This window comes from Toxotes jaculatrix, chromosome 2 (assembly GCF_017976425.1).
Source record: "Toxotes jaculatrix isolate fToxJac2 chromosome 2, fToxJac2.pri, whole genome shotgun sequence".
Taxonomy (NCBI): Eukaryota; Metazoa; Chordata; class Actinopteri; family Toxotidae; genus Toxotes; species Toxotes jaculatrix.
Genome location: NC_054395.1, coordinates 4,784,236 through 4,811,886, shown reverse-complemented (window position 1 = coordinate 4,811,886; position 27,651 = coordinate 4,784,236). Strand labels below are relative to the sequence as shown.

The 27,651-nt window shown below is 42.1% G+C and overlaps 2 protein-coding genes across 4 annotated transcripts in view; both read right to left on the bottom strand.

Moving 5' to 3' along the window:
* Positions 1-27,651, bottom strand: part of LOC121199043 (tumor necrosis factor receptor superfamily member 14-like) — a 751,306-nt gene that overhangs the window by 592,161 nt on the left and 131,494 nt on the right. The window lies entirely within an intron of this gene.
* Positions 1-27,651, bottom strand: part of plch2a (phospholipase C, eta 2a) — a 165,631-nt gene that overhangs the window by 37,951 nt on the left and 100,029 nt on the right. For all 3 annotated transcript variants that reach the window (XM_041062132.1, XM_041062151.1, XM_041062141.1), the window contains exons 3-5: positions 6,325-6,471; positions 1,668-1,911; positions 1,287-1,416 (exon numbers count right to left, since the gene is read on the bottom strand). In XM_041062132.1, coding sequence (XP_040918066.1) covers positions 1,287-1,416; positions 1,668-1,911; positions 6,325-6,471 — 521 coding nt within the window. The remainder of the gene's footprint in view (positions 1-1,286; positions 1,417-1,667; positions 1,912-6,324; positions 6,472-27,651) is intronic.

The following is a 27,651-nucleotide window of genomic DNA, read 5'->3' as shown; positions in this document are numbered from 1 at the left end:
GTACATTTTAAAACACCTGCTTAATGTTTCAGTGTATACAGGGTAGAGAGTTTTTACAAAATTATATGAGGGTCGAGGGCAGTGTGTCAATAAAGTTAAGAAGACAACACAATCTGATTGACGCTCAGCAGACTAACCAGCTCTGTCTCTTACTGCCCAGTCGCAGTCTGCCACAGTGTGAGTGGCAGCGAAGTCAAGAACATAACTTTCTGTCTCTAAGACATGTCTGTCTAAGACATTCAGCCATTTTCATGTTGGTCAGGTGTTTTCACAGACAAAACTGACCTGGGAACACTGGTGTGGGTGCCAGTCCTTTTCAAACAAAAGCAGTGTTTTGAAATTAAACTGGTTTAAGAATATTTGTTCAGCAGCAGTGTTTGTACAATATTTACAAAGCTACCCCAAAATTAATTTTCAATGAAAACTGTCTATGCATCCAATCAGAAGTAATTTTAAAGAGTGTGCTTCAAATATCACAAGAGGGAACAATATACTCATAGATTATCACTTTAAAGTTTCGTGATGTGAAAAAAAATGAACCAGATTTCAATATGTCGCCTCTATTATAGACACATTTCAGTTTCAGGTTCAAATAATAGAAGCCAGTCTCCTCAGCTGCAGCCAAACATCAGCTGTTAAAGGGCTTTGCAGTAGATCTATTGGAATTTGAGTTTTTACATTGTTGAACCAAGAAGAGTTGAATCAAGGGCAACTGGACTTGGTTGTAGATCTTGAAGACGTTTCACCTCTGTCTCATCCAGGAGGTTTCTTCAGTTCTGGAAGAACATGACCTGAATGACTGAGATACTGATGCACCAATACTCAGTTTTATTTGAATGAACCATGGTTGACATTTGCAGCCTAGTCCTTTCACGTGTTAGTTCAAATTCTAAGAATAAATGGCCCTTCACTGTGGAGTGTGGAAGTTATGCACAAGTTATTCAGTTTAAAGATTGTGCAGCCTTCTCCTTTGCCAACAGATCATTTGGCGGACATCATCTCACGGTCTCAACAGGCTCAACAGGAACGAGGTGCTCAAGTATTCAGGACTTGTATGCAACCAGTGTAACTGTGTAATCATCTTTAACAACCTTTGAGTAAAATGGACTTTTCCCCCCTTTCCCATAAAGAGAAAATACTAAGCTTCATCAAATCACTATTCAGCTTTAAAAACACACTGGAATACAAACACTGCATAAGCTTTTCTACCACTGTCTGTCCACTGGATGTAGCTAAACTCTGTTTGCCTGTCCCTGATGTGGCTCTGCCCCTTGGTGTGTCTGTACCTTAAACATCTGTTTGACCTTCTGTCGGGGCAGGTTGACATTGAGTTTATGCAGGAGCTGGAGGACTTCGCTGATGCTTAAGCTGCCGTCGCCGTTCTTATCAGCCTCAGTGAAGGTCTGCTTCAGCCATGTGATGACATGCTGGGTTAAGGAAAGTCAACATGAAGATTCAGGACATTTACTCTTTCCATTGCTGCTGCTGCTTTAGGTGCTTTGCACTCAGAGCACATAAGTGTCAAAGTAACTGGCAAAATCGGCCTGTTTAACTGAAATGTTTATAATGCATTTCTATATTATGCAATGGATACAGTTGCACCTTAAAATCACTAGTGTAATTTGTAGGCAAGGTATCTCCTGTATTACTGTGTAAGTGAAGGATATTGGTCGCGGGTGCGCTGTCTTTTGGCCAGGCTGTCCTCATCGCTGATGCCTGCCATCAGATATTTGAGGCCTGTGATCCAGGTTCGTGCCTCCTCTCCAATGCTGGACACCAGATCCAGGGACTCCATGTGTTCTCCGTAGTACAAGGTGAAGCAGCAGTTGGGGTCGAAGCTGCCCTCGGCGTAGCGCTGGAAGATCTCAGACTGCTTACCCTCACACACCTCCCGAATGGAGTCGATGGAGACTATCGGAGCAAACAGGAAGTCAACAAGTCAGTGATGGAATATTTAATGCCACTTTTGTTTTGTTTTTTTTACTGCACTACATTTATCTGACAGGTATGGAAAGTAATTGCTTTGTACATTCAGATTTAAATTTCAAAACGCTTAATCAGCTACTAAAATATGATGCACTGTCATAGATTAATTTGTCCAACAGTATAATGTTGCCAGAATTAGCTGCATGTAGACCAGCTACAACAGTAAAACACTGCTTACACAGTAATGCTTCATTAATAATAACTCAATTCTAGAACTGTAACTCTAAAAGGGCCAATTCTACCACCCAAGGAACACTTTTACGCCTGATACTTTTGCACTGTGTAAATAAAATTGTGAATGTAGGCCTTTTCAGTGTATTGGAGTACTTTTAAACAGTGGTACTCGCTACTCTTACTTTAGTAAACTTTCTCAATAATTCTTCCACCAGTGAAGTGAGCAGACCTCCAGGTTTCAAGTCTCGTGGAGTGTCCAAGCTGTAATAAAACCACGGTAAAACCACTAAACTGAGTTTGACAAACCCAGCTTATCCTGTAGTCTGGTGGACTGGTTTTGAGAACTACTTCTTCATTCATTAGTTTTCTCCATGACAGCAAGCACATGGTACCTAGTTCTGTTTCCTGTTCAGCTTGTGTACCAGTTTGAAAATTCTGCAGAGGAGGTTCATTCCCCAGTACCTAACAACATCCAGGGGGAGATATCCATAACACATCTCCTGCTTCCTCCGTCTGCATCTCTTTCTGCCCATCAGTCATACAATACACTACATGGATGAAACATTATTTACATACACATCCATAATGCAGTGATATACACGCAACCATTTTCCCTTATCACCGCATGCCACACACACACACACACACACACACACACACACACACACACACACACACACACACACACACACACACACACACACACACACACACACACACACACACACCCTCTAGGCTGTATAGAGCCTCTGGTTTTGTGGCAGCTATTCATATATGTACTTCTGGATGTCAAAGATGCATCTGACATGACGGTCGACATGCTGGTGCTGTGCTGTGTACATTCCCATGTGACTCTCAGTGTTCTCCACAAACACTGCAGCTGTGGATGCTACATGGATACACTGCTTTTCCTCATTGCAGCATTTGTATAAATCATGCAGGAGTATACACCAGGTATCTGGTAGATTAGACCACCACTAGTCCTGTGTGGAATATTTTAAGAGCTGCTGTCAGTAGAGCATGAGTTTGATGGTGTCTGTTGGTCAGTCCTCACAGAATGATTCCTGTTGGTGGTTTTGTTGACCCCCCCTGACATTTGCTGTAGTGCCCCAGCAGGTCAAAATTTCCACTTGTACACTAGAAATATCACTATTTAATAAGCAGACTGCCACAATATGGACACAGGCACATTCATGGTGAAAACCCATAGCCAGTTTTGCATGAATAAAATAAAAATAACTTTAGTTATGTGGTACTGTTCATAGACCTGATATATATTATGCAGAGCCGTGTTTGATAAGCTTGGGGTAATTGGTTGTTGGGTGGTACTGTTGGTCAAAATATAAATTTCTGTTTAGGTCGAAGGTTATTTTTTGGACAAGAAGGCTCAATCTGCTGCCAGGAGCACAGGACACACAGAACAGACGCCTGTAGCGTTTCCTGTCCGTCGGTCTGTACCAGTCTGGTCTGATAAGCCTCTAGAGGCTGGTAACATAGAATACCACACAGAGTGCCAGGGAACATCCTGCCAGAAAAGGCTACGGAGGCCAATCCATTGTATCCTGCTCCAGTGACTGAGACCTGTCAAAGTATCAAATGAAAGATGCAAGGACACACAGGCTGTGTCAGCTGGGGTGTGACCAAAAGCTGGGAACATGTATTTATCTTGTGAATAGAAGCTCTGACTCTGTCACTCACGACCATACGATCGTCAGCATATCAGGATCAGGTGCGGTCTATGCCAGGTGGCAGATAAGGCCAGGGACCTAGGTGTGCTGATCCCTTACATCATAGACTGGTCCCATGGACAACAAATGTCATCTGTCAAATGTCAGGGAAGGTGCGAAAGTTTGCGTAAGAGGCGGAAAGTTGAAAACTAGGTAGGCTCTGACTAAACTGAACTGCAGTTCATTGTATCCAGCTGTCTCTGGGAGGGATCCTGGAAAGGGAATCACTTAGGGGGATTATTTGGGGGAATCTCTGGGAACTTCACCACTCACATGGGCCATGATGGAAAAACATGGAGGAGAAACCTGGGAGGAACAGCCTGCCTGATCTCAATCCAAGTGGTGCTTTTGTTATTGGACCTCTGTGACCATGATGCACTGGCCATAACAGACACCATATTCAAGCAAAGCGTTGTTAATAAGTGTACTTTGTTCCAGAAGATCCTAGGCCTTAGACTAATCTTATGGTCATGTCATCAGATCTGGAGCAGTATGTCTGGGACAGAGAGGAACAGAGGTGTCAGGTTGGATCACATGGTGGGGGAAGGTGCTGGACAGACCTGGTAAACCCAGTTGTGTAGTGAGGGGGAGATGGGAATACCTAGCTGAGGCACTTGTCAAGCAAGGTCTTCAACTCCCACCTATGGAAGGACTTTTCATGCATCCTGGGGAAGGTTGTGGACCATTGGACGTTTTCCAAGCATGTCCAACTGGCAGGAGAAGATGTCGCTGGGGAGAGGGCCATCTGGACTAACTTGCTTAACACCTGCCACCATGACTTGACACCAGTGGCAGAAAATGAATGGATGGATGGATGGATGTTCTGATCTGCCAGTGAAATGTGTGTATCATTTTCATTTGGTGGCATGTGTGTATAAGACACTGTTTGGGCAGATTAAAGCTGATGAATAATTAAGTCGACTTAAGAAGCTTATTAAATCCAGGGCTACAGAGGAGGGAGAGCAACAGGAAACTGAGCCGCTAAGCCCCCATGAGACACCCAGTCATCCTGGGAGCTGCTGCTAAGAATCCCCTTAGCCTCCTTTTATGCTAAAACACTGCAGGAAACAGTTTTGTTTTCTTGTTGCAGATACGGCACGTGGAAAATAAATGTCCAGTTCTAACTAGCAAAAAACACTTCAGACCCAGAGGGAATGTATAGGGGAAAGAATTAAACCTAACAGAACTAAAAGACTGTCAAACATCATCAGATAAACAGGCCACCTAGGAGGAACTGGAGAACACAGGAACTTCACAGAAATCATCATGAGGTGACCTGAGTGAGAGTGAGTGGAATGAGACCACAAGCAGGAACATGTCTCCTGATGATGTGTAGTATGTTTATGTCTTGTTTTACTTTAGTGAATAAATAACTGATATATTCATGCGTGAGATTCTGTAACAGCAGGACAAGTAGACAAGAGTCATAAAGCCAGCAAACTGACTCCATCGATCTGATGGTGGCTGATGTTAGTCGCCACAACCGCAGAGTGACAAATCAAGGAAATAACAACAAAATGAGCTGACGAAAAAGCTGGAAGATACCAAACCTTTTTCCATGCATCACATGGTTGATCGGCACCTGCTCGTGGAGGTCAGCTCATTTGTCAAATAAAAAGTTGAAATAACCATTGAAGTGTGAGGGAAAGGCAGGTTATGGCTCAACGGCATAACACAGGTTCCAGCAGCGAAAACGAGCAAACGTCCAAAAATGAATGAACACACAACAATGCAAATGCTACCTTCTGTCTTTCTGGCAAATTATTATTATACATAACAGACACACTAAAGGTTTTAAATCTCTGAGACTACCAGCTGTTATATCTGTTAAAGACTGACAAATGTGTTTTGTTTTTGTTTTTTACTTAATGCATTAAACTTGCTTGCTAAACTTTGCTTTACTCTGTCTAAACCTGTGCAGCAGAACAGATGGTGTACCAGCTATCCTGTTTATTTCGTATGATGTGGATGCAAACACCTTTAATTAAAGCTGAGAGTCTGAACTAAAGCTGAAACGATTAATCGATTTTCCATTATTTTCTGACATTCTATAGATTTAACCACTGAATGTTTGAAAATACTAGTAACCAATACTAGTTTGCTTAAGTCCTTAAAATGAAATGAACTAGTCTGGTTATCAATACCTGGCACAGTCACTCAGCATCTGTACTCAAACAGATGTGGTTGTTGTTTTTCAGGCAAACTGAACTGTCAGCAGTGACGAGGTTGGGGCTCTTGGATGGATGACATATGGAGATTCAGAGTGAGAATATGCTTACGGGATGCCTGGTATCATTCCATGAGCCCTGGCCTGTCACATAAAATATGGCACGAATAGCTGTCCATAAGACTGAATTTTGAACACAATCAAACACAAGAGCAAGACAGATTTGAAAAGCTCTTCCCCTGAGACTGTGAGAAGGAAGAGGAAACTCACTCTTGGCCTTTTCATTCTTGCGCGAGGGCCTCCAGCGGATGCAGGACTTGTGTTCGTCCAGATAGAAGAACCGCACCAGTCCCTTGGAGCCACCGCGGAGCTTCACCATCTGGGTTCCCATCTGCATGGAGCTCATACATTTCTCCACTGCAAGCAAGAAAACAAGACAGAAGGAAAAAAAAAATGGAGAGTTGTCAAAAGGGAAACTGCTGGAGTGTGCACTGCAGCTGAAAGAAAGTGTGTGACTGACAGAGAAGTGTCTATATACTCCATGATTTCATTCAGGAGGAGGGTGTGTTGTGCATGTGTGTGAGCTCGGTTTGAAACCATCATTGTTGGATTTAGGGTTCAGGCTAGAATCAGGTTTAGGTGAGGCATATAGCTGTGATGTTAAAGTTGGTGTAAGGGCTATGTCAACGAGTGTCCTCACAAATGATGTAACACAAGTGTGTGTGTGTGTGAGAGAGTGTGTATATTTTCACAAAATTCCATCTTGGCTCTCACGCAAAGCAGCTATTTACTTATACACTCACATGAACGAACAGCATTGCAAAGCAAACACACTGGATACGCCTGTCACTGCCGACAGGGTTTTGCTTGTCTCCTGGGAGGATGAGTGAGAAGATAGACGACAGCGAGAGGCAATTTCTCCACGAAAAGCCCTTTAATAAGATCTCTGCTTCACACTGCAGACAGTGACAGAACAACCAGAAAAAATCAATGAAACCAGCAGCTCCTCTCAGATGTCAGGACTCATACTGCGGTCGAAACTTAACAGATGCCCTTCCACACCTTCTAGGAATAAAACACACCCAGAAAATAAGACTGACTTTAATGAGACATGGCCAAGCCTCTATGTGACCTTGCCATTATTTTGGGAGGAGAATTGGAAAGTTCCTCCACGGGAAGCTAATGGTGTGGTAATCAGGCCTGGTCTGGCTGGTGTGGACAGGCACATGCCCCTGGGACGCAGACACACCCTATGTGGCCATACTATCAATTATCAGCTGCATGTCACATCCTATCAAACACCCACAACATGCAGGAAATTAGGCCACTTCAGCACGCACACGTTTCCAAATCAGGTTAGCAGATCACTGACACACATGACATTCAACATGCCATGCTGTGTGAATAATGCTGCACTGAGACATTTTGGAAAATTCAAGCTCGCAAATACAACTACTACTACTTCTACTACCTGTACTGTATTTGCTACCACGGTAAATTCAGCACAATGTCCATTTCCACAGGACAAATTCCATCAGTTAGATTTTTCACATTAAAATCCTGTCAGGAAAGGTTAGGGATCAGAGGTGGAATATCAAGTACAAGTTATTTTAATTTGAAACAACTGCATTCAGTGTTGAGTTATAGAAAAAACATGGCAAAACTACAGGAAATGACAGTGAAAACTGATGAACGAACGGGAAACGGGATTTCTGTTCTTAAAGACAAACTGAGAGCAGCATCAATGGTGAGTACGGCGTGGTTCTGTTGTTATACTGATGGGATTAGATTTTATAGATTTGACCACTGATTGTTTGAAAAATAAATACTAGTAACCAAAACTAATTTGCTTGGGCCCTTAAAATGAAATGAAGTAGTCTGGTTAACCATACCTGTCGCTCAGCGTCAGATGTGGTTGTTGTCTTTCTGAATTGTCAGAATTAGTGCTGTGGAAATATGCATCTCTTGGGCCTGGTTCTCCCTGACTTTAATGAAAACATCAATTTGTTTTGAATTTGAGAATTTACAGAACTACCAATATTCTTGGTATTCTACACCCTGATTTTATTGTGATCCTAAATTAGGATTCTCAATTTTGACCTGACTCAGACATAACAACACCAAACTCAATGTATGTTCAATCATGTTTTATGAAGCTGATATGGAACAAACTAAGTTCACAGGAAACATCAGCCATCTCACACTCCAAAAGAATGAGATTTAACCTGCATCACATTTTGTCCTACTTGACCTGAATGCAGCACATGTCCAAAACCTTTGTTGTGTGAGTAAGCAATGCAAACCAGCAGTGATGGATTGCTCTAAGTGAGCATTGATTTGGCATGGCTGTGGTCTCACTGCAAAGAGCCCTACCCCTGGGCATTGTTAATGCAGTTCATTCCTGTTCTCCTAACCTCTGCTATCGAATTCCTGCTCACGACCATATCAGCAAAGTGCACAACTGCACAACACAACTGCCAGAGCAATGTTAGGCTAACGATATATACACCAACACAAGACCGGTTATTTACACTTTGCTGTCTGTGCAGCTCCCATGAATAGTTAAACATCAGTTCTTTGAATTCTTGATAAAGGCAAGGACTGTGTAAATGTGGGGATCTGTAAAGGTTTTAAAATGCGCAGCAAGGCAAGACGACTTTATTTGTAGAGTAAATTCCAAAAGGCAATTTGCTTCACATTATGCATCACAAGCAAACAGGACACACAGCATAGGGCATTAAAAGACTCATCAAAGTGATGGAAACCATTTTAAAAGAAATTCATCAGATGAAAACAGAGGAATAAATAATAGGTAGGTAAAGACAGTAAAGGGTAGAAGTAAGAAGACCACAGTTACCCTTAGGGTAATAAAAGTAAGAGGTTTCTAAACAGTGATGTGAAACTCTGCAGGCCAGAAAATGGACCCTGTCACTGCTGCTATATTTTAAAGATGACAGCCATTACATGTCAATTTCCATGTCAAATAAAGAGTACATGCCATCATCAGCAGAAGTCTCCACACGATCTGTGCCTGTCATGCTTCTTCACATAAACATTTTACTCTGAAATTCTAAACTGTCCCATGGTCTCAGAGTCTCCTCCTCACTGCTGCACACACTGTGCTGAAGAGGTAAGAGAAACAAGAGAAACTACATTCATTACCATACATCTCAGTGAAAAAAGTTGCAGACTTGAACATAAAATTGCTAGGAGTATAATAGTATGTGTAATCCACCTGAACCAGTGGATACAGGACTCCTGTTTGGCACAACACTGTGAAACAAATCATTTTCTGCTCAATTACAGGGGTTTTTGAAGTCTGACACTGCGGCCACCCTTTCAGACAAAATGAATATATTTGTCTGCAGACGTACAGACGTTTATTTGCAAGGAACATTAGAGATGATGATATCCTGGGAAAATGACACGCTGAATCTAAAAATGTGTGTATGATGCGTGTGTATTCAGATTTGATAGAGTTATGACTCAGAGAGGGAGGATGCTCTTGGTGTCACAGCCACTGCTGCTGCTCTGTGTTGATAAACAGCCATATTATAATAACTAACTTCCTGTTGTTTTCAGAATACCTGCATGCACCTGTCTTTTTCACCTAACTCAGTGTATTTGCCTCATGTCTCTCCATGGCTCCACAGAAACTCTCCTGTGGCCCCTTTCCAGGAGATCACCGTTCACTAAGCTGCAGTGTGACAGGAGGAAAATGGTATAAGAACTAAGAAAGTTTCAGACATCAAACTATTGTTCTAAGCATCACCTCATCATGGCTGGACTAAAGGCCTGTAAGGGGGCAGAGTATGGACTCTAAAACACTTTAGAGGAACTGGATCAGCTGTATCCAAAGCATCAGGCAGATCATCAGTGACCATCAGAAGATCAATACATCAAGCTGAGTTCACTGAGAGAGAGAAGCAACTTCATCACAGATACAGAATTTGCTAAATAAAGAACATAAGGCTTCAATCAGCTAATGCGCTGTCAAAAGAAGTCCTGTAGTGATCTCAGGGGACGAGTATCAGTTTCTAAAACCACTTCTGAGGAGGAGAAACAAGGCCAAACACTTAGGGTGGGCTAAAAAATATCAGCATTTCACAGTGGATGACTGGAAAAAAAGTTCTGTTTACTGATGAATCCAAGTCTGAGATTCATGTCAGTAACAAAAAGACGAGTGTGAGGAGACGAACAGGAGGGAGGCAGATACAGTTATCACAGTGAAACACGGAGGTGGGATTCAGGTCTGGGAGTTTTCTTCCTTCTCTGGAGTTGGACACCTGCACAAAACTGACTACACCCTGATCAAAGGAGAAGCACCAGCTCCATTCTTCAGAGACACGCTACACCCTGAGATTTGTATCTTTGACCCCAAGCTTTGCAAGAACTGCTCGAAAACCAAGGAGTCCTGACTAGGGATGGACTTTTCTCTACAGTCACCAGACCTGAACCCCATATTTATGGGGCCATTTGAAGACTGAGACCAAGACCAAGCGTTCTGTGGCAGCAGAAGCAGCTCTCTGGACCACTGTCAGATCATGCTGGGATAACATGGGTCATCAGGTTTTACACAAACCTGTAGAGTCCATGTAGCTCGAGAGCCGTCATTAAAACAAAAGATTCTGAAATTCATCTACATTTTCAAAGATTCAACTTGTCACTCGAATTGTTAAACTGATATTATCGTTTGTAATTGAACAATTAGTATTACATTTCAAACAAATGACAGAAGCAGCAGTATCTTGACTAGTGTCTTTTTTTTTTTTTTTTTTTACACAAAAGACCCGCACTAGAGAGAGGAGAATAAAGGAACACGTCATCCGTAACCAATGGACCCTTCGTGACTTTACAGCTTTTTTTTTTTCATGTAACATAAATGCAGCACGGCTGTGGGGCAGCTTTTTATTGATTTGAAGGGAACAATTATTTCTGTTGCTGCCGGCTGAATGCAGCGCCTGATGCCAGTGGCTGTAACAGAGCTAAGGATCCACACTCCTTCAGCCAGAGAGGGGGCAGGAATCCATGAAATGAGCTGCTGTCAAAGTTTGGTTGGAATGAGAGCACGCAGACTCTGCAGGCTCTCGGGTCAGGATGGCACACAGCTGAAAACCATCTCCTGACAGAAATGTAAGTGGCTCATCCTCCTCCTCCTCCTCCTCCTGTCAGAGATAAGCTGCACACACTCTAACAGCCATAACAGTCTCCTGGCCATCATTTACATCTGCCGATATCGCTGCCTGCATCCAGAGCCCACTGTGGATCCACAGAGCTGCACTGTCAACCCACCATGTGTTCATTTTACTGACATTAAAAGGAAGCTGGCAGATTTTCCCAATGTCTAGACTACGTGGAGTTAAATTCAGAAGTAAACAGCAGTCCCTTTTTGCTCTGTTGTCACATTGCACACACACTTTTGATTTCACTACTGCAGTGAGAGGGTGAATGAACTCAAGCAGCAGCCAAAGAGAAGCCTTTAAATGTGGAAAACACTGTGGTTTGTGGCTGCCTTGAACACCATTAACTCACGGATGAAGAGGCAGAGAAGGAGGACACGTTCTGCTCACACCCCCCTGCCACTGGGCTAAAAGGAGAATGTGTTTGCTCATGTGATGTGGCTGGATGTGGGAGGGAAAGCCCTTGGGAAATCTAGATTAACTGCATGTGCTCTTATTTTAAAATAAAGGCAAAATGAGTAGAGATTTGAAGCTGTATCTGAAAATCAGCCCATGTATGACGTTCACTCTAAAATGTCTCAGCGGTGATCAAACTGTCAGGAAGCTGCACTTTTGCAGGTTAGAGTTTAAGGCCATGTCGCTCTGACAGCAGTTCAAAATTCATTTTAAAACCACTTTCAAAAAATCGAAACATCCGGACAGTCAAACTGTCAATCATCTAATTAGTATGTTATCCACATACGAACAAATTTTGTTTCCAGCTGGTTTTTAGGTATTTCATGGCAAACAATCAGCCAAATGTAAGAGTCTAACACTTCACAGAGGCTGGAACTCTCTGAACACTTCTCAGACTTGTGTGAATCACACTCGCAACAAAGAAGACGGTTGCCTATTTTTTCCCAAGTAAACTGAATTAAAACCCTGTCTTCAAACCAGGAAATAAACAAGATCAACTAATTTCACTTAAGCAGTGAAAATAGATCACATATGAAAAGGGGACAAAGATGAAGGATGAGAGGAATGAACTGTCGTAGAGTCTGACAGTGAAAAAATGAAGAGCATGCAGATGCTGCTCACAGACTGTTGAAAGAACAAAGACACAGCAGCAGCATACACATGTACAACACCTTGTAAAGACAGAGAGAGAGAGACAAAAGTGGAGCACGAGACACACAGAAAGCCGGTGCACGCCTTTACTGGTAGGGGTCTGGGCCTGTTGCCATGGTTACAACATCCGATTTAAAGTGTGTTGATGTGGAGAAGATGCATTTTGGAGAATGTTCACTGGTTGTTCAAATGGCTGAGAGCAAGCTCAGATCCTATCTGCACGCTTGATTAATGAGAGCACACAAGCAGCCTTCTCAAGACTGACAACAACAAAACACAAATGCTTGTTTCTGTAGCTGCGCTGCCCTGTTTCCTCCACCTGTACATGCTGTGCTGGATGCATGGAGCACAGTTGGTAAGCTTTTAATTAGGACATAACAAATGAAAGTGTAAATGTTATAAACTGAAGTGCTTCACGCACAATATTGTGCCAACACTCACCGATTAGAAGCACTAATAAGTAAACTTGCTAATTACATAGCTTGACAGAAAACTGTATTTTCAGTAACATTGAATCTGCTTTAAGCTCAGGACACCATACGGTCCCAGCAGCTTCATTTGTTATTAATGTCACCGCCCCCTCGATAAGAAACAACACTGCAGAGCAGGCATCTGATTCAGATGATCATCAGTTATTACTACAGAGGTTAAAGCAAACTGATACTGAACCATTCGGCAAAACCCTCCTATGACCATCTACAGAAACTGTGCCCAATTGCACAAAAGCCAGATAATATTACTCTTTATACACTAAGTGAACGTACACTAGAAAAAGTCTCTCCATACAGATATTATGGAATAAGGCTGGATGATATTTTAAATCATGGTGACACTTGGCTGTTTTTCTAACTGCTCTTACACTATATCATCTGGGTGGATAATCTTCAGTGTCCTCACAGTTTCCACTGAACTGCAAAACTGTTTTTATCCTCTGCACCCTGGGCCCAGAATCATTTCTAAGATAACCTTCACTGGAAACGCTGCCTACATACAGAATGTAGCTTCACTCTATATTCAGCATGAGTAAGGCGTCTTCCTGGAAGGACATGGCTGCTGTGTAACGGGACGACCTACATCAACACTCCAGTATTTAACAGGCATTAGCGGGCCTGCTGGAGGCCACAGCTGCTGAGGTTTGCTAATGGGGTCAAAGCAGGAAGTAGGCAACAGGTGATAGGAGAGGTAGCTGCTTTCCACCAAAACACAGCTGAGGCCAGCTAAGATGAGTGGGTGTCGCCTCAGTGACGTGGCAGGATGACCTGGGTAGCTGCTGTCCTGTCACAATATGGGACAAGTAGGTGGAGTTAGCTACTCTCCTCTGTCAAAGCACCAGTTAAGCCTAGAGGGATTGTCTGGTGGCCATATGTTGTAGACACCCACACACACAGGTGATTCCATGGTGCAGATGGTCATTTTGCTGACGCTGATGAAAACTGACAGGGTGGTGGTGTAAAGGTTAAACTCTCTGATGATTGTGGAAAATTAATAACACCCCTCAGCAGGAACAGGTACTGATGAGATGCTCCTGAACGAAGCTCTGACCGCTCACGCAGACACATTCAGAGCGCAAGGGTGAGATGCTGCAAAACATCACGGAGCTCAGTCTGCTAGTGTTCGGCATTCACACAGGTTAAATAAGGTTTTTATAAAAAACACTGAACTTGTCAGTCAATTTGTGGCATCAAGCAAGCTGAGCTGTCAGGAGCAGTAAACCATCTGCTGCCAATTAATATCTGCTTGGACTGAGAAAATCTACTAAGAAAAATACTTTTAATACTCTAAAAGAGCCAGGGAAGATGTGTTCAGACTAAACAAAAAGCACATTTTAGAAATGAAAGTAGAAGCTGTGAATTTGAAAAAGAAAAAAGTGGAAGAGATGGGATGCTGATGGGAAATAACAGAGAGAGCTGGAGTTCATGGTAAGTTCTGAGATAAGTCTGCCACACAAATGTATCTCTCTCTCTCACACACAGACACACAGATAGAGCTGGTGCCCCACGCCTACATTGTGAATTAGCTGTCTCATTAACAGACACCTTCAAAATATCAAAGGATTCAGTTACATAGTTTTTTCTCTGAATTTGTGTGCAACAAAAAAAAAAAAAAAAAAAGAAACCGAGCAGGCAGTTCAGTGCTTGAGTTTCTGGCACAACTTCCAAGCTTTCACTGTCAGTAATGACCATCACACCAATTAAAATCTATGTCTGTTTAATGATTCAAGATCAAGGCAGAAGAACTTGCTTCTCACCTAAAAAGTCCACATCTTATTTAGTGACTGATCTAAGTCATCAGCACAGACTGAGGTCATTCCTAGAATAAAAGGGGTCAGATTAAAGTGAATGACAGGACCAACGATAGGTTCTTTTCACTCATAATGCTCCTGAGAACACATTAAACCATTATGATGTAGCCTCAAACAAACTGCCAGTTAGATAAACTCACCATCCTCTCATCACAGATTCAAGGTTGTATGGAACCAAAACTTTATTTTTCTTTTATTAACAGACATAAAAAGTTAAATAACACCGTCAATCCTAGAGTTTGGAGCGTCTGAGGACGACCAGCCAGACAAAAAGGTGACAACACTGACCACACAGAAGCATAAAATTTAAGCTGGTATTTTTAATGCATGCTTCTGGTTAACTAATACTGACAGTTTAATATTTGGATCTGTTTCTGTAGACATTCACAAAAGGCTGATCTGTGTGATTTCCAGCCAGTCTAACTCTACTCGGTGTATCTGACCAAGCTTACCCATGTAGCCAAGCCTCCACTTGGAGAAGGCCACAATGCTGCTGCCTATCCAGAAGAAGTCCTCCACCACGTGGGACAGAGAGGCTTCCTCTTGGCCCTTCTGTTTGTCCTTGTCCCCCTCTGTGGAGAAAGCCCCCTTAACCGGAGGGCCGGGCTTGTCTCCGGTGGGGGCCGCACCAGTGGAACACATCAGGGCTGAGGACACTGGGCCAATAGGGAAAAAGCTGGTCTTCTTGGATGTGCTCATTTGGAATAACTGAAATATCAAGCTGCTGCCTAGAAGTCAAAGGGACGATCCCCCAGAAATTTCATTTGAGAGTAAATGTCGGTGGGGGTCAATTAGGTACGCCGAGCAGACATTTAGCTACAGTACTACTGAGTAATGTTCTTTTTAGCTAATGTTTTAAATCCTCTGTTACTCCTCGACTTTATAAACTCACAGATTAACAGCCTCACTTGCAGGTAGTTTCCTTCCTAGATTCAAAGCAGAATCCGATGAGAAAAGTCCACAGAAAATCCTCCGTCTCTGGTATCAACAGTTGGTCAATAATCTTGTGATATTATTGCCCCAGCAAACCCGCTTATTGCACCACTATCTCTTCAATATTCTTCCATCTCAAAAACCAAAAGATGCAGCAGTGTGTTTTCAAAGCTACAATTTGTCTTCATGCCGTGCCATCATTTCTTCATTTCTTCCCTCTGCTGGCATTTCTCTGTAGTGCTGACAATGGCTGGCCTCTTATGAAAGAGAGACTGCGGCTGCATCAATGGAAAGCAGAAAAGACATGAAGCACGACACACGAACGGTAACTGTGCAACATGTGTTGGGCGGGCAGAAATCCTAAATCCCTAGAGCGCAGTAATCCTGGTCGAGGAGATTTGCTAAATGTGTGGAGTGAAACGCACTGACCCACAGAAAAAGCCAGAGAGGGAAGACAGTCGGACATGATAGACCCCTGATAAAGATGGAGCTTCTTTTAGGCTCCAGGACCAATTAAAATCTCTGTTCCCCGTCAGAAGGTGGTTCCCCTGAGGGCTCAGAAAGACGGAGCCCTGATATTCCCACACCTGTCTGAGGACATCACACAGCTCCACCGAGCTCTGCATGAAAAAAAGCCTTTTATCAGTCACCCTGCCCTCACTCTGTCCTTCTTGCTGCCTTACTGAGGCTCTGCATCAGTACAGACTGAAAACTATATATTGTTCTTTCAGTTTGCATGCAAATCCTTTAACGCATACATAAGCAATTACAGCAGTTTAAGTTTACCATGTGCTTAAATGTCAATACCACTATACAATGCCTGTTTTCACACAGCTTCAGTGCTTTCACCAAATTTTCTCTGGCTGCTAAAAAAACCATCATAACACCACCTCCAAAAGCAAGCAGCGCTGCAGACGGAACTAGGTCAAGTATCAGGCTGACTCCTGATAGCGGGATGCAGCAGTCCAAGCGCGTTGAGTGGTGTCACACATTGTCAGGTCCCTGGACCTGGATCTCTGACTCCCCAGACTGTTTGACAAGCAGGTGCCAGGTACTGAATATGGAACAGTTTCACTTACAGAGCTGACAAACTCTGACAATGAACCAACACAGTCCTGTGCAGACGGGGCTACGAAAGCTGTCCACTGTCCAGCTTGTTGTCCACGCTGCAGTTTATTGAACTTGTCTAGACAGAGACAGTATTTGTTTAGAATACAGTATGTTACAGTCAGTAAGAGTGTTGACAGGCTTGTAAATAAACATGGGAGCTAGATTTTTTGTATGGCAGCAAATGAATTGTGGTTTAATATCATGAAGATATTGTAACAACATTTTTTGGGCTGAGAAAACTGAAAAAAGTTGACTTTTCACACAAACATTCTCATAAATAAATCAGTAATGGACAAACTGTTATATAGTATGGATAATAAACTACAATGTAAGCTGTGTCAGTTCAGTGTCCACCTCCTTTGAATCATCTGGTCCCTTCATAGTTTACGCCTTCAGAAGACTGAAAGCTAACAGGCTGAACATGTGTGTCCTCCCCACAGTGGATAATCTACACAGGACTCACCGTAGCTTCCTGCTCCACACACACACACACACACACACACACACACACACACACACACACACACACACACACACACACACACACACACACACACACACAGCAAATGACAAGAGGCGGCTGCATTTCTCAACCACACATGGAGGAATGCAAGTTCAGTCAATGAAATACTGTAACACATACCACAGGTTTTTCTTTCAGACTTTTCCTTAAAGCTTTCCAGCCCATTCTGCAGTGAAGTACAAAATTCCCAACAAGATAAGCACAAATTAAAGTTTACAGTATTTTGTACCTGGTCTGGATAAAGGATAATTATGATGTAGCTGATAAAACAAAAATCGAAATAGGCAGTCTGGAGTTATTCACATAACACAATCAGCACAATCACCACAGTTTGTGTTTCATTTTCACATGAAAATTATTCTTAATAGAAGAATTATAACTTAAACACAAGAACACTTATTTGTCATTGCTCAAGGAGGTCACCTCAGTCTTAATGACGTGACCACAAAATAATGCGAGTGTCCCTGGAAACCTTTAGCACATGTATTTCTCAGGGTTCAGCATCTCAACAAAGTGCACACAAAGCAGCTGGAAGCAGATTTATGCTCGAAACGAAGGAAGCAAGTGCGACTTATCTTCAGCAGGACACCTTTCACACTGGAGGATTTAGCTCAGCTAATTCACATGTGATAGACATCATATCACCAAGTAAGCACTCAAAAATCTTACTCCGTGAGTGTATGTGTGTGTGTGTGTGTCCCAAAAAGTCAGAATACTGTCCACATGCACGATGACAATCAGTGATATTTCTGCTCTACAGAAACTGTATCATCTTTGAGAAATGAGACTCCAGACTGACCGAGATGAGCCAGCTTCACGCTCAGGTGGACTGAAACTCAATCTGCAGCACTAACACTGGACCTTTATGAGTTTTTGAAGACTGTCAAACACTAACATTTTTGGACAGAGACGGCAGAAGACAACACTACGTATTTTCAAAGTTAACCTTGCTCAAAAAAAGTGCCAATTTGTTTAAATTATTTCCTTTTAATATTGAGAGCCGCTGACTTCCATATACCACAGGATGCCCCGTATGAGCAAGTAATAATTCAAAGGTGTCAGCAAATTGTTCAGCCAATTGACAACATTTATTTATTCCACCCTGCCGCATTAAAAATCCTGAAAGTTGCCTTTAACTCGCACTTCTTCTTCTTCTTAGATCACCACAAACACAAATGTGATCATCCCACTGCCGAGGCTTAAAGCACTTCCAATTTAGGATGTTGTCACCAGAAAAAAACTGTTAAATCTGGCTTTACCTTCCCACTGTGTTATCTATAATTAAACAGAGTGCCTGACCTAAAATTATGCGGAGTGATCCAGACCACAGCAGCGTGGGCCCCGTCTGTGTCAGCAAGACTACAGACAGACAGACAGACAGAGAGACAGACAGACAGAGAGACAGACAGACAGAGAGAGAGAGAGAGAGAGAGCCCAGCCTCTGCCCCGGTGCAGTCATTACTCCGATCTGCTTTGCTCGTCTCCGCTGCCCCGAGCCCATTAACTGGAGGCAAACACTGGATTATTGGGACGCTCTCTCTCTTTAATGCAGACTGCCTCTAAAACATTCATCACATTTAATAGCTCGTTAACATCTAACTCCACATCTTCTACAATAACACGTCGCAAGCAGAGAGAGAGAGCCTGGTGAGGAAAGCGAGTCCACCTCACCCAAAATCTGAACTTTAAATGAAATTAAAAGCTGCTTAACGGATCATTTTAGTGCCGAAATCATCGTAGGAACCTTTTTAACGCCCACTGATATAATTTAACACGCACGGCTTTATGTCATTTAGTCTCATATGCAAATAAGAAAGGAAAAATAAAGCTATATAAATATTTAAGTAGGTTGGAAAATGAGCAATCGAGAGCAGAACATATCGGGCGTAAACCCGTTTAATTTTAAGAGCAGAGGAAGCAAAGAGGAGTCAAACCACTGTTAGCTAACTCACCGTGGCCCCGGGGCTTGGCATTTTCCACTGTTTTGCCAGGCAGACATTTTGAAACGCTGTTTTCAAACAGTAAGTTGGGCCTACTGTGTCGTTTTCGCACCTTGGACCAAGTGGCATAAATATGAATTTTCGACGTCTTGTCATTGAGATACCAAAGATGAGCGGAGTTGTGGAAACTCGCGATCTGTGGCATAACAAGTCAACACTGTGGAGTCTCATTAAAACACGGAGAAACAGACGCTTCCTGAGGGGATTACTATCCAGAGTAACTGTTATCAAAGTATTCAAAATAAAAAATATTACTGTGGAGTCACGGTTTTCTTTATAAACATCCACACATCGGAAGTAACTCAATTCGACGGGCGCCATTTTGCCGGATGTCATTATCCAGATAGCTCACGCACGTGCACACACCTGTGTTGCATTCGCGCACACATTGGAAAATGGGAAATGTAGCATCTCTGTGAAAACAGTGAACCTGGGTTTGGGGAGAAAAATGTTTCACTTTTTATGCTTTAAATAAATAATTTAGCCTAAATAATGAATAGAGAATCCCACCTCAGTTCCTGCTAGCTTTTATTGCTCATTGTAATTCAGCCTGGAGACATTTTTCAGCAGTCTATGGAAAAAAAACCAGAAATATTTACCTTCATCTTACCAGAGATAAGAGACTAATTATTTTGTTTGTATTCATGAACTACAGCTCCCAGGAGCGGAGACACTGGAGACACAAGACAGTGTCCAATTTTATTATCTTCCGCTATGTATAATTCAAACAGAGCAATGACTTGATTTATGACAGCAGCAACTTGAACATGTCCATAAATTCTAATTTCTATGGTTCCTTATGATTTTTGTTTTATTTGATAGTTTGCATTGTCTTTGTTGGTGGTTGTGCACTGGTTTTCCATTTGTTTTTGTTTATTTGTTGTATTTCATTACATGAACATAGTGCTACTTGAACCTGCGTGTACAGTATCATACAATAAAATGGTGCTGGACCTCAAGACAATGATCAGTTCCTAACCTCATACAACAGAGCAGAACTTATGTCTGTTGGACATAAGTATGGGCAGTGAAAAGCAGGCCAGAGCACTAGGTGGCTAATTTCACTGGGAGAAATGTCCCCTTACATTATGTTGCCTGTTTGTGATAGTAATAACCGCATCTGGAGTCAGGCAATCAGTGAGAGGTCGCAGGCACTTGACCATTAAAGTGGACACACGGGTGACCTTCAGATCTGATTACTGCTGAGGAGCGGTGGGAATGCTCCCTGTGGGATCCTGGGATCACAGCATTCTGTTGTTTAATTGCTGTTCCCTCACAGAAAAGGAACCACAGAGACCACACCTGTTTGTTGCACTGTGAATGCGAGATTCTGCCTTTAAAGGTGTACGCAGACCTTTAAGTTGCAAGCGCTCGCTTTTTGAAATCAATTTAAGCCACAAGAGCCTTACTGAGGTCAGCCACTAATGCCGGCACAGCGAAGTGTGGGTAATATTTGTCATTATATATTCTTATATTCTTCATTACATTTTGAAAAGTATTACTGCACATGTGAAAAACTTGTATTAAGTCTTTAGTGTCTTCAGAGGCAGCAGCGTGAAGCCCGATAAATGTCCTCAAGTGCTGCCTCTAAAAAAAGTGACCTCTGTGGCCCGCTCCTCATCTCTGCTGCAGGCTACAAGGCTCCAGACTACATTCGCTTTCTCCGATCTCTGACCCAGCCGTTGGTGGTTGAACTGCATTGTGGGTAAGTTAGATGCCAGGTTTGGCCAGGGAAGAAGATTGTGTGGAATTAAAAAAGATCACTCTAGTTCCTCTTTTGATTCTCATCTTTTTTTTTAAATGTCCATGATGGGTCAGACAGAGTTACGCGGGAGCAATGCTTCACACGTCGAATATTTTAAATTCACACATTTTGGTGTACTTGTTCTTATCTAACTTTAAGACTGATTTTAAGATTTTGCTTTATTTTGAAATGATGACAGCACCTCCCTGAATTTGTTAATAATTGATTGACATCTGATGAATTGCTGTCAGGGGCTGTACGGCAATCAGTCACCCATCTGTCAACATATCTGTTCTACTATTTAGTAAGGTGTAAAACACAAATATTCACTGTGTGGAATCAGATCCTCTGAAACAGTGTTTAGAGCCATAATGGCCCACACGTCTGTGCTGAATCCTCACATAGGTTGCAGTTGTGATATCTTGCTAAAAAAAAAAAAATAGTTGTACCTAGTGGGATATTTTTAAAAATTGTGTGGTCACTTACAAAATGTGTTTAGTTGTTCCTGCCTGAAAAAAAAAAAAGCGTATAAATGCAAAAATAAATCAACAAATAAATTCTACTGCTCTTTTAAAGCAGCATGTCCCAAAAAGAACAAACAGTGGTGATATTCACTCACTGAAAGTAAAAAAAAAAAAATGTGTTTAAATGTCTGAGCAGGGTGTCAAACTAGGACAACTAATGAGCGACAGGAAAGTAGATTACATAATAAACAAGGACAATACGGTTGGTTTCCTGCGAACGATGGGCCTGCTACATTCATGAACCAGCCCCAGGGACGAGAACATGTGAGAATACAGGTATATTCACTGAATGATTCTTCACTTTACACCTCTGCACTTACCTGCTTTGGTATATCATTTGGTCTGATTTTAGGATACTGCAGGCTAAACATCTAATGAAATCCCACTTTGTAGATCGGACAGTTGCATACAACCAGCAGGGAGAAGAAATAATGAAATGTAATAACAGAAGAGCATTTGCAGGGGGCATAAAACCCCGCCTTTCAGTGCAAACGTATTCACAGAAATCCACTTTTTATTTTTCTTTTGACAGTTGCTGTGAGGGATTACTGCAGAAAGCACTATCCTGGATATAATGAGGGTGGAACCAGGCAAGGCACCTCAGTTCATACTGAGCTTCCAATTCAAGGTGAAAGCCTGCCCAGAGACAGATGCACCGACGGTTTGATGAAATTTCCAAAAAAAACAAATTCTCACTCCAAAAACTTCCCCAAGCAAAGAGAAAAAGACGGAAAGAGAAGCAGACAGCATTTGTTTTGTGTGTGTGTGTGTGTGTGTGTGTGTGTGTGTGTTAGAGAGACAAAGACAGAGACAGCAAGCAATCAACTCAATATTGGTGGCTAGAAATAACAGGAAGAGGATATTACATCACACAGGACATATAGGGCCACTCTCCACTCTGTGGAGTTTACAATGCCCTTGTGCGCTTAGCATTATTACAGTTTATTGCATGAAAGGTTTCAGCAGTCAGACTGTGGATCTGTTTCAAAGTGCACGCACGTTTCTTAATATGATGACACAACACAACACTGTGGTGTAAAATTTGTCAAGTAATTTTTTTTCACTGTGTTAAATTGGGTCCTTTAGTTATGAAATAAATTCCAGCCTCCCTGCTAGCGGCCCCAAGAGGCCACAGCACTTATTACACCTGACAGTGAAAGACAGTAGCAAACCAGCTGATTTTAGAAGATCTTTCTTTGCCAAAAAAAAAAGTTTTACAAGTCCATAAATGCTCTGAGACAACAAGAAAGGAGCACTGAAGTTGTAGAGGCTTGTGGTGAAACAACAACTTACTGACCCAATGCACACTGGGTTTCATGGATGCACCATTCTAAGCAGAAATATTCCTCTGCATTATTTTATACAAATTCCCCTCATAACTCAGAGTGACATGTGACATGTTAATTAAAAGCATACACATTCACACTCCAGATTTTCCCAACTATCATACTCACTCGTTCCAGTTCATAATCACAGCATTTCACACAGTTTCAGAGCTGCAAAGAACCCTCGTAAGGCGTCTCTCACACATGCATGTGTGTGTGTGTGTGTGTGCACGTACGCCACCCACATTCCCTCAGTGTGGATTAGGACTTCCACGAGCCAACGTGTCTTACACAAAAACAAGAGGGGACACTTCTTCTGCTGCCCACACTTTAACAAGAGAAGAGAAAGCAGCTCTGTCCTGCCTCTTCCTTTATTTCTCATCCTCTCTGCCAGATTCAAATGAAGAAAGAACATATTAACCGTCCAACCATCGAAGTAAACAGGCTCTTCTTTTTATTCTTCACTCTGCTGTTTTTTTTTGCAGGATTAGAATAGCTCCAATAAGGAGCTGGTTTTAAAAATAGAAACTTTAGAGTCTTATCTGGATGTTTCCATACAAGAACCAGATATATGGCCATGTACATATTTAATAAATAGTCAGATGTAAGTAGAGAATACATACACGCATATATATACACGTGGGTGTATGTAGAAATTTTGGTGGTCTATATTTTCTTATTTGGCCACATTTCTGATTCATAAATACATATAGCTCACTATACGCTACATAGATTTGTATGTTAGATACAAATATACAATTTTATAATTTATAAAAATAGATTTACAAGACACATATAGACCATTTAATATATACATTAATATGTGTCCATATATCAGATGTGCATGCATATGTAGTTTGTTATTTAATATGTATGTTCATACATGGTGATGTGTCATAATTTTCTATGAGCAATCTGAGGAGAAGCAGCAGGAGAATTCTGAATTTACATTCAAGCAGAAACAATAAAACTACGTAAGCAGAAGTAGTTCCTCCATGGCTGCATCCGCAGCGTTTTCAGTGGGTTCAGTGAGGAGCCATTTGTTTCTGTTGGTTCAGTGACTTAGTTCCGCTGGATGAAAGAGCAGGACCCTGGTGTGGAGTTACCAAACCATCTGAAGCTGCCAGATGGCACAGTGGCACAGAGGAAGCTGAGGCCTGCTGCTACTCTCAGCAGGGACACGACAACCATCGCTCTGTGTGTGTGTGTGTGTGTGTGTGTGTGTGTGTGTGTGTGTGTGTGTGTGTGTGTGTGTGTGTGTGTGTGTGTGTGTGATAGTGTGAGTTATCGAGGAGTCAGTACAGAAGATTAGCTGCAGCAGAATCCCTTGATACCTTCTCGTGTGCATGCAAACACACAACCTGCACATGCTCACGTGCACGCATGGTTTCTCTTTGAAATCCTGTCTCAATCTGGCAAATGCTTTGGCTGCTGAGTGTACACGCACACACACAAACACAAACATCTTCATGTCCAAATCAAGACTTAATCCTCATTCATATGGCTTCTGTTCTGGTCTTCATACCTATCTCCTGTTGTCTTCAAGTAAATTATGAACTTCATTAATTACTTCATTCAATCCTTAACAAAGCTCATCAACATTATACCAATAATAGTTTCTTACTCTTGAGGCAAAAACAAGAGTGAAATTTAAGAAAAAATACATAATAGTAAAATATATTTAAAAAATAATTAATATCAGTCCATTGAGGAAACTCACACTGAAGTTTTAACCATCTCTTCCTCCAGTTTGAGTCTTGGCTGTGTGGCTCTGCTCGTGTCAGGCTCTGGAAGAAATCTGAACAAGCTTGACACAGACCGTTCCTGAGCTCACAAACCCTCTGTCAGAGCCTGAGATACACAACGTTTAATGAATGTGAACAAAATGTTCACATTCACATGCACATACACAAGGAGGCTGAGAAGGTGGGATGTGATGAACTGGGGACAGGGCACAGATCTCACTGCTGTAGGTGATAGTGATGACAAGTGATGGACGTACTTGATTGGATGGTGTATGAACATGTGACTATGAAACGATCTCTGTACCTGAAATACTGCCACAGTCCCTTTCATGTCATGTTTTGCTCTAACGATATCAGCAACAGCCATTGTATTACCACAGGTCTCAGCTGAGTGTAAATACACCTGAATGGATCCAAGCAGACTCTGTCAGTTCAGATCATGTAGCACTTTGTCGTCATCATCAGGAGAACAATGTGGAACATTCCTCACATTAATACATGAAACAAACATGGACGTCTGAATGTGTGTCAGTCACTTCCTAGATCCATCAGGGGATTTTTTTCCCTTAAAACTAAAAATAGCTTTGAAAATACCACAAAAAAAATTGAGAGGAATAAAAGAGCATTGTGTAAAAAGAAAAAAAAAAGGAGAGCAGCGTCCAGCAGGTGGTGAACCTAAGAGCAGCAAGGTTATCAAAGAGGAGAGGATTTAAAAGATCTATCAGAGGTTCCTCTCGGGAGGGATAGTGTAAAGCCAGAGAACACTTTCTCAGAAGGAGAGGCTTGTGGAGCAAAGGAGGAAGTAGGCGAGGAACAGGAGAGGGAAGAAACACTGGCATAAACAACTCCTCCACTTTCACAGATTTTCCTTTGAAGTTTATCTTTCAATCGACTTTTTTTGTTGTTACTCCCTCTTACTTTTATTTATAGAGCTTTCCCTCCCGTCTCACACCTGCAAGAGCTGTCACCACTGTATTCAAATCAACTTTACTCTGAGAGATGAAGCGATGAAGCAGGAGTCTCGCTCATTACAGTGGCCAATTATATCTGTGGTCCGAAAACACTGAATAAATCATTAAGTGGCTCTCACAGTGTTTCCAGGCTCCATTCAGCTTTTAAATTCAAACAAATACCACAACGAATGGCTAGAGGCAGTTCAGATCTGCTGCTGACTGCCTCATTACCATCATTACAGTGACACACCAAAGGGAAATGGACAAAGTAACAGCTCCATTCATTTCCGTAGCTTCACAAATGGCGTCTTGGCTACAAAGTGCAACACAGTGGTGAGATTTTTAATGCTTGCAAATTTCACACAACCCACTGTGACTACATATTGAACCCATGGAGTTGGCAACATTGTGCACTACCACAAACCTCCATGAGAACATTAAAAAAAAAAGTCCTTTTCGTGCCATTTAGCATTTAGCTGCTAGAATACATGAAACTACTGAGCTGAAATGATGTCATGACGATTGATGGTTAAACACTGATGTGTAAATGTAATAGAAAACAACCTTTTTTCAGCTTTACAGCTTTACTGCAGCAGAGGAAGGAAATGAAGCTTTGAAAGTTAAATTAAAAAAAAAAAAAAAAAAGATTTCCAAATCCTCTGTCTGTACAAAGGCAGTGATGGGCCAAACTGTGTTACTGCCTCTGAGGCTTTATTAGGAAAACACAGGACAGCAGGAAGCAGGACTGTATATTGCATCAGAATGGAGAGAAAAAGACAAGTCTCCAGACCAGTCTGCAGAAAAGCACAGTCTCCAGACTTAATCCTCATGGAGCTGGTCTGAGATGAACTGGACAGAAGGTGAAAGCAAAGCAACCTGCAAGTGCAAGCACATCTGTGGGAGCTTCTGCAGCAGTGATGGGAACGGATGCACCGTGTTTGTCCTCCATTCTTTGTCCTTGCCTTAATAGTTTGTATTCTGAAATCCAATCACAGTGTAGGCATAACTGAGGCAACCGGAATACTAACTGAACACCCATTAATCAGATGCATCAATAGCTGCTTGTGTGTAAAATAAATTCTTAGTTAATACTAGCGACAGACAAAATGTCTTAGCTGGTAAATACAGATGACCCACAATAGAAGCCACATTTAACCAATGAGAAAACTAAAATGTGATAGTTCGTGATTTTGGCCTCCCACTGCAAGTCAGACAAAACCCAGCAGCCTCGGTGCCGTGGCTCTGCAAGCCTCTCTCTTTCTGTGCTGTGAGATGAGCTGAACTAATGCTGGGTCCATTAGCACCTGACTCACTAAGAGCTGAGGATTGGTGACACATAATCACTGCCAGAGATGAGGCCAAATGGCTGGCTGGGTCTGGAAGTTGTCATGATTTTCTGTGATGCAGGTGAATTTAGCTCACCCAAACTAAACAGACTTTGGCCTGAAAGCAGTCACACAATGAATTCAGTCTTTTATTTTTTTTTCTGCAGAGAGAAAAACAATCTCCTGAGGCCAGAGGCTTACGTTGTCTACTGAAGCAACATTTATCACTGTCACACAGCAAAACCCATCCAGGCATTGAAGAACAGTTCCTCTCTCAGAGAGTAACAGGAAGCCAAAACATGCCCAGCAGCTGACAAGACCTCCACAATGTTCACGCACAGGGCACAGCAGAAACACACTTCCAGTCTCCTTAAACCTTTGACAGATGTAGCTTTTTGATCAAATTCAGCTGAAAATTGATTTTTATATCTGCTCAAGACAACGTTACAACGGACTACAGGAGACACATTATTATAAAAACGCAGCTACTTTTCAATTCTTCTTCTCACACCTCACTTTACTTTAGCCTTAGACTACTCAGTAACCATGATGCCTCAGATCAGAGGTCTGAAAATTCACAAACATCAGACCTGAAGTCATTTCAGACAAAGATGCCAACTGAGGATCTAAATGCATCAGCCAAAGACCCTAAGACCTAAAAAATTTCATCTTCGGGTCTTCAGATGTCTAAAAAAAAAACCTGATCTGGGGCTCAGACCTTCTATTTAGGTTTAACAGCTCAGGTCAGTTCAGGGTATAAAGATGACTAAATACAAAACCCCAGGGCCTTCAGGACTAATGAGGTCTACAGATAGCAAGAGAACTA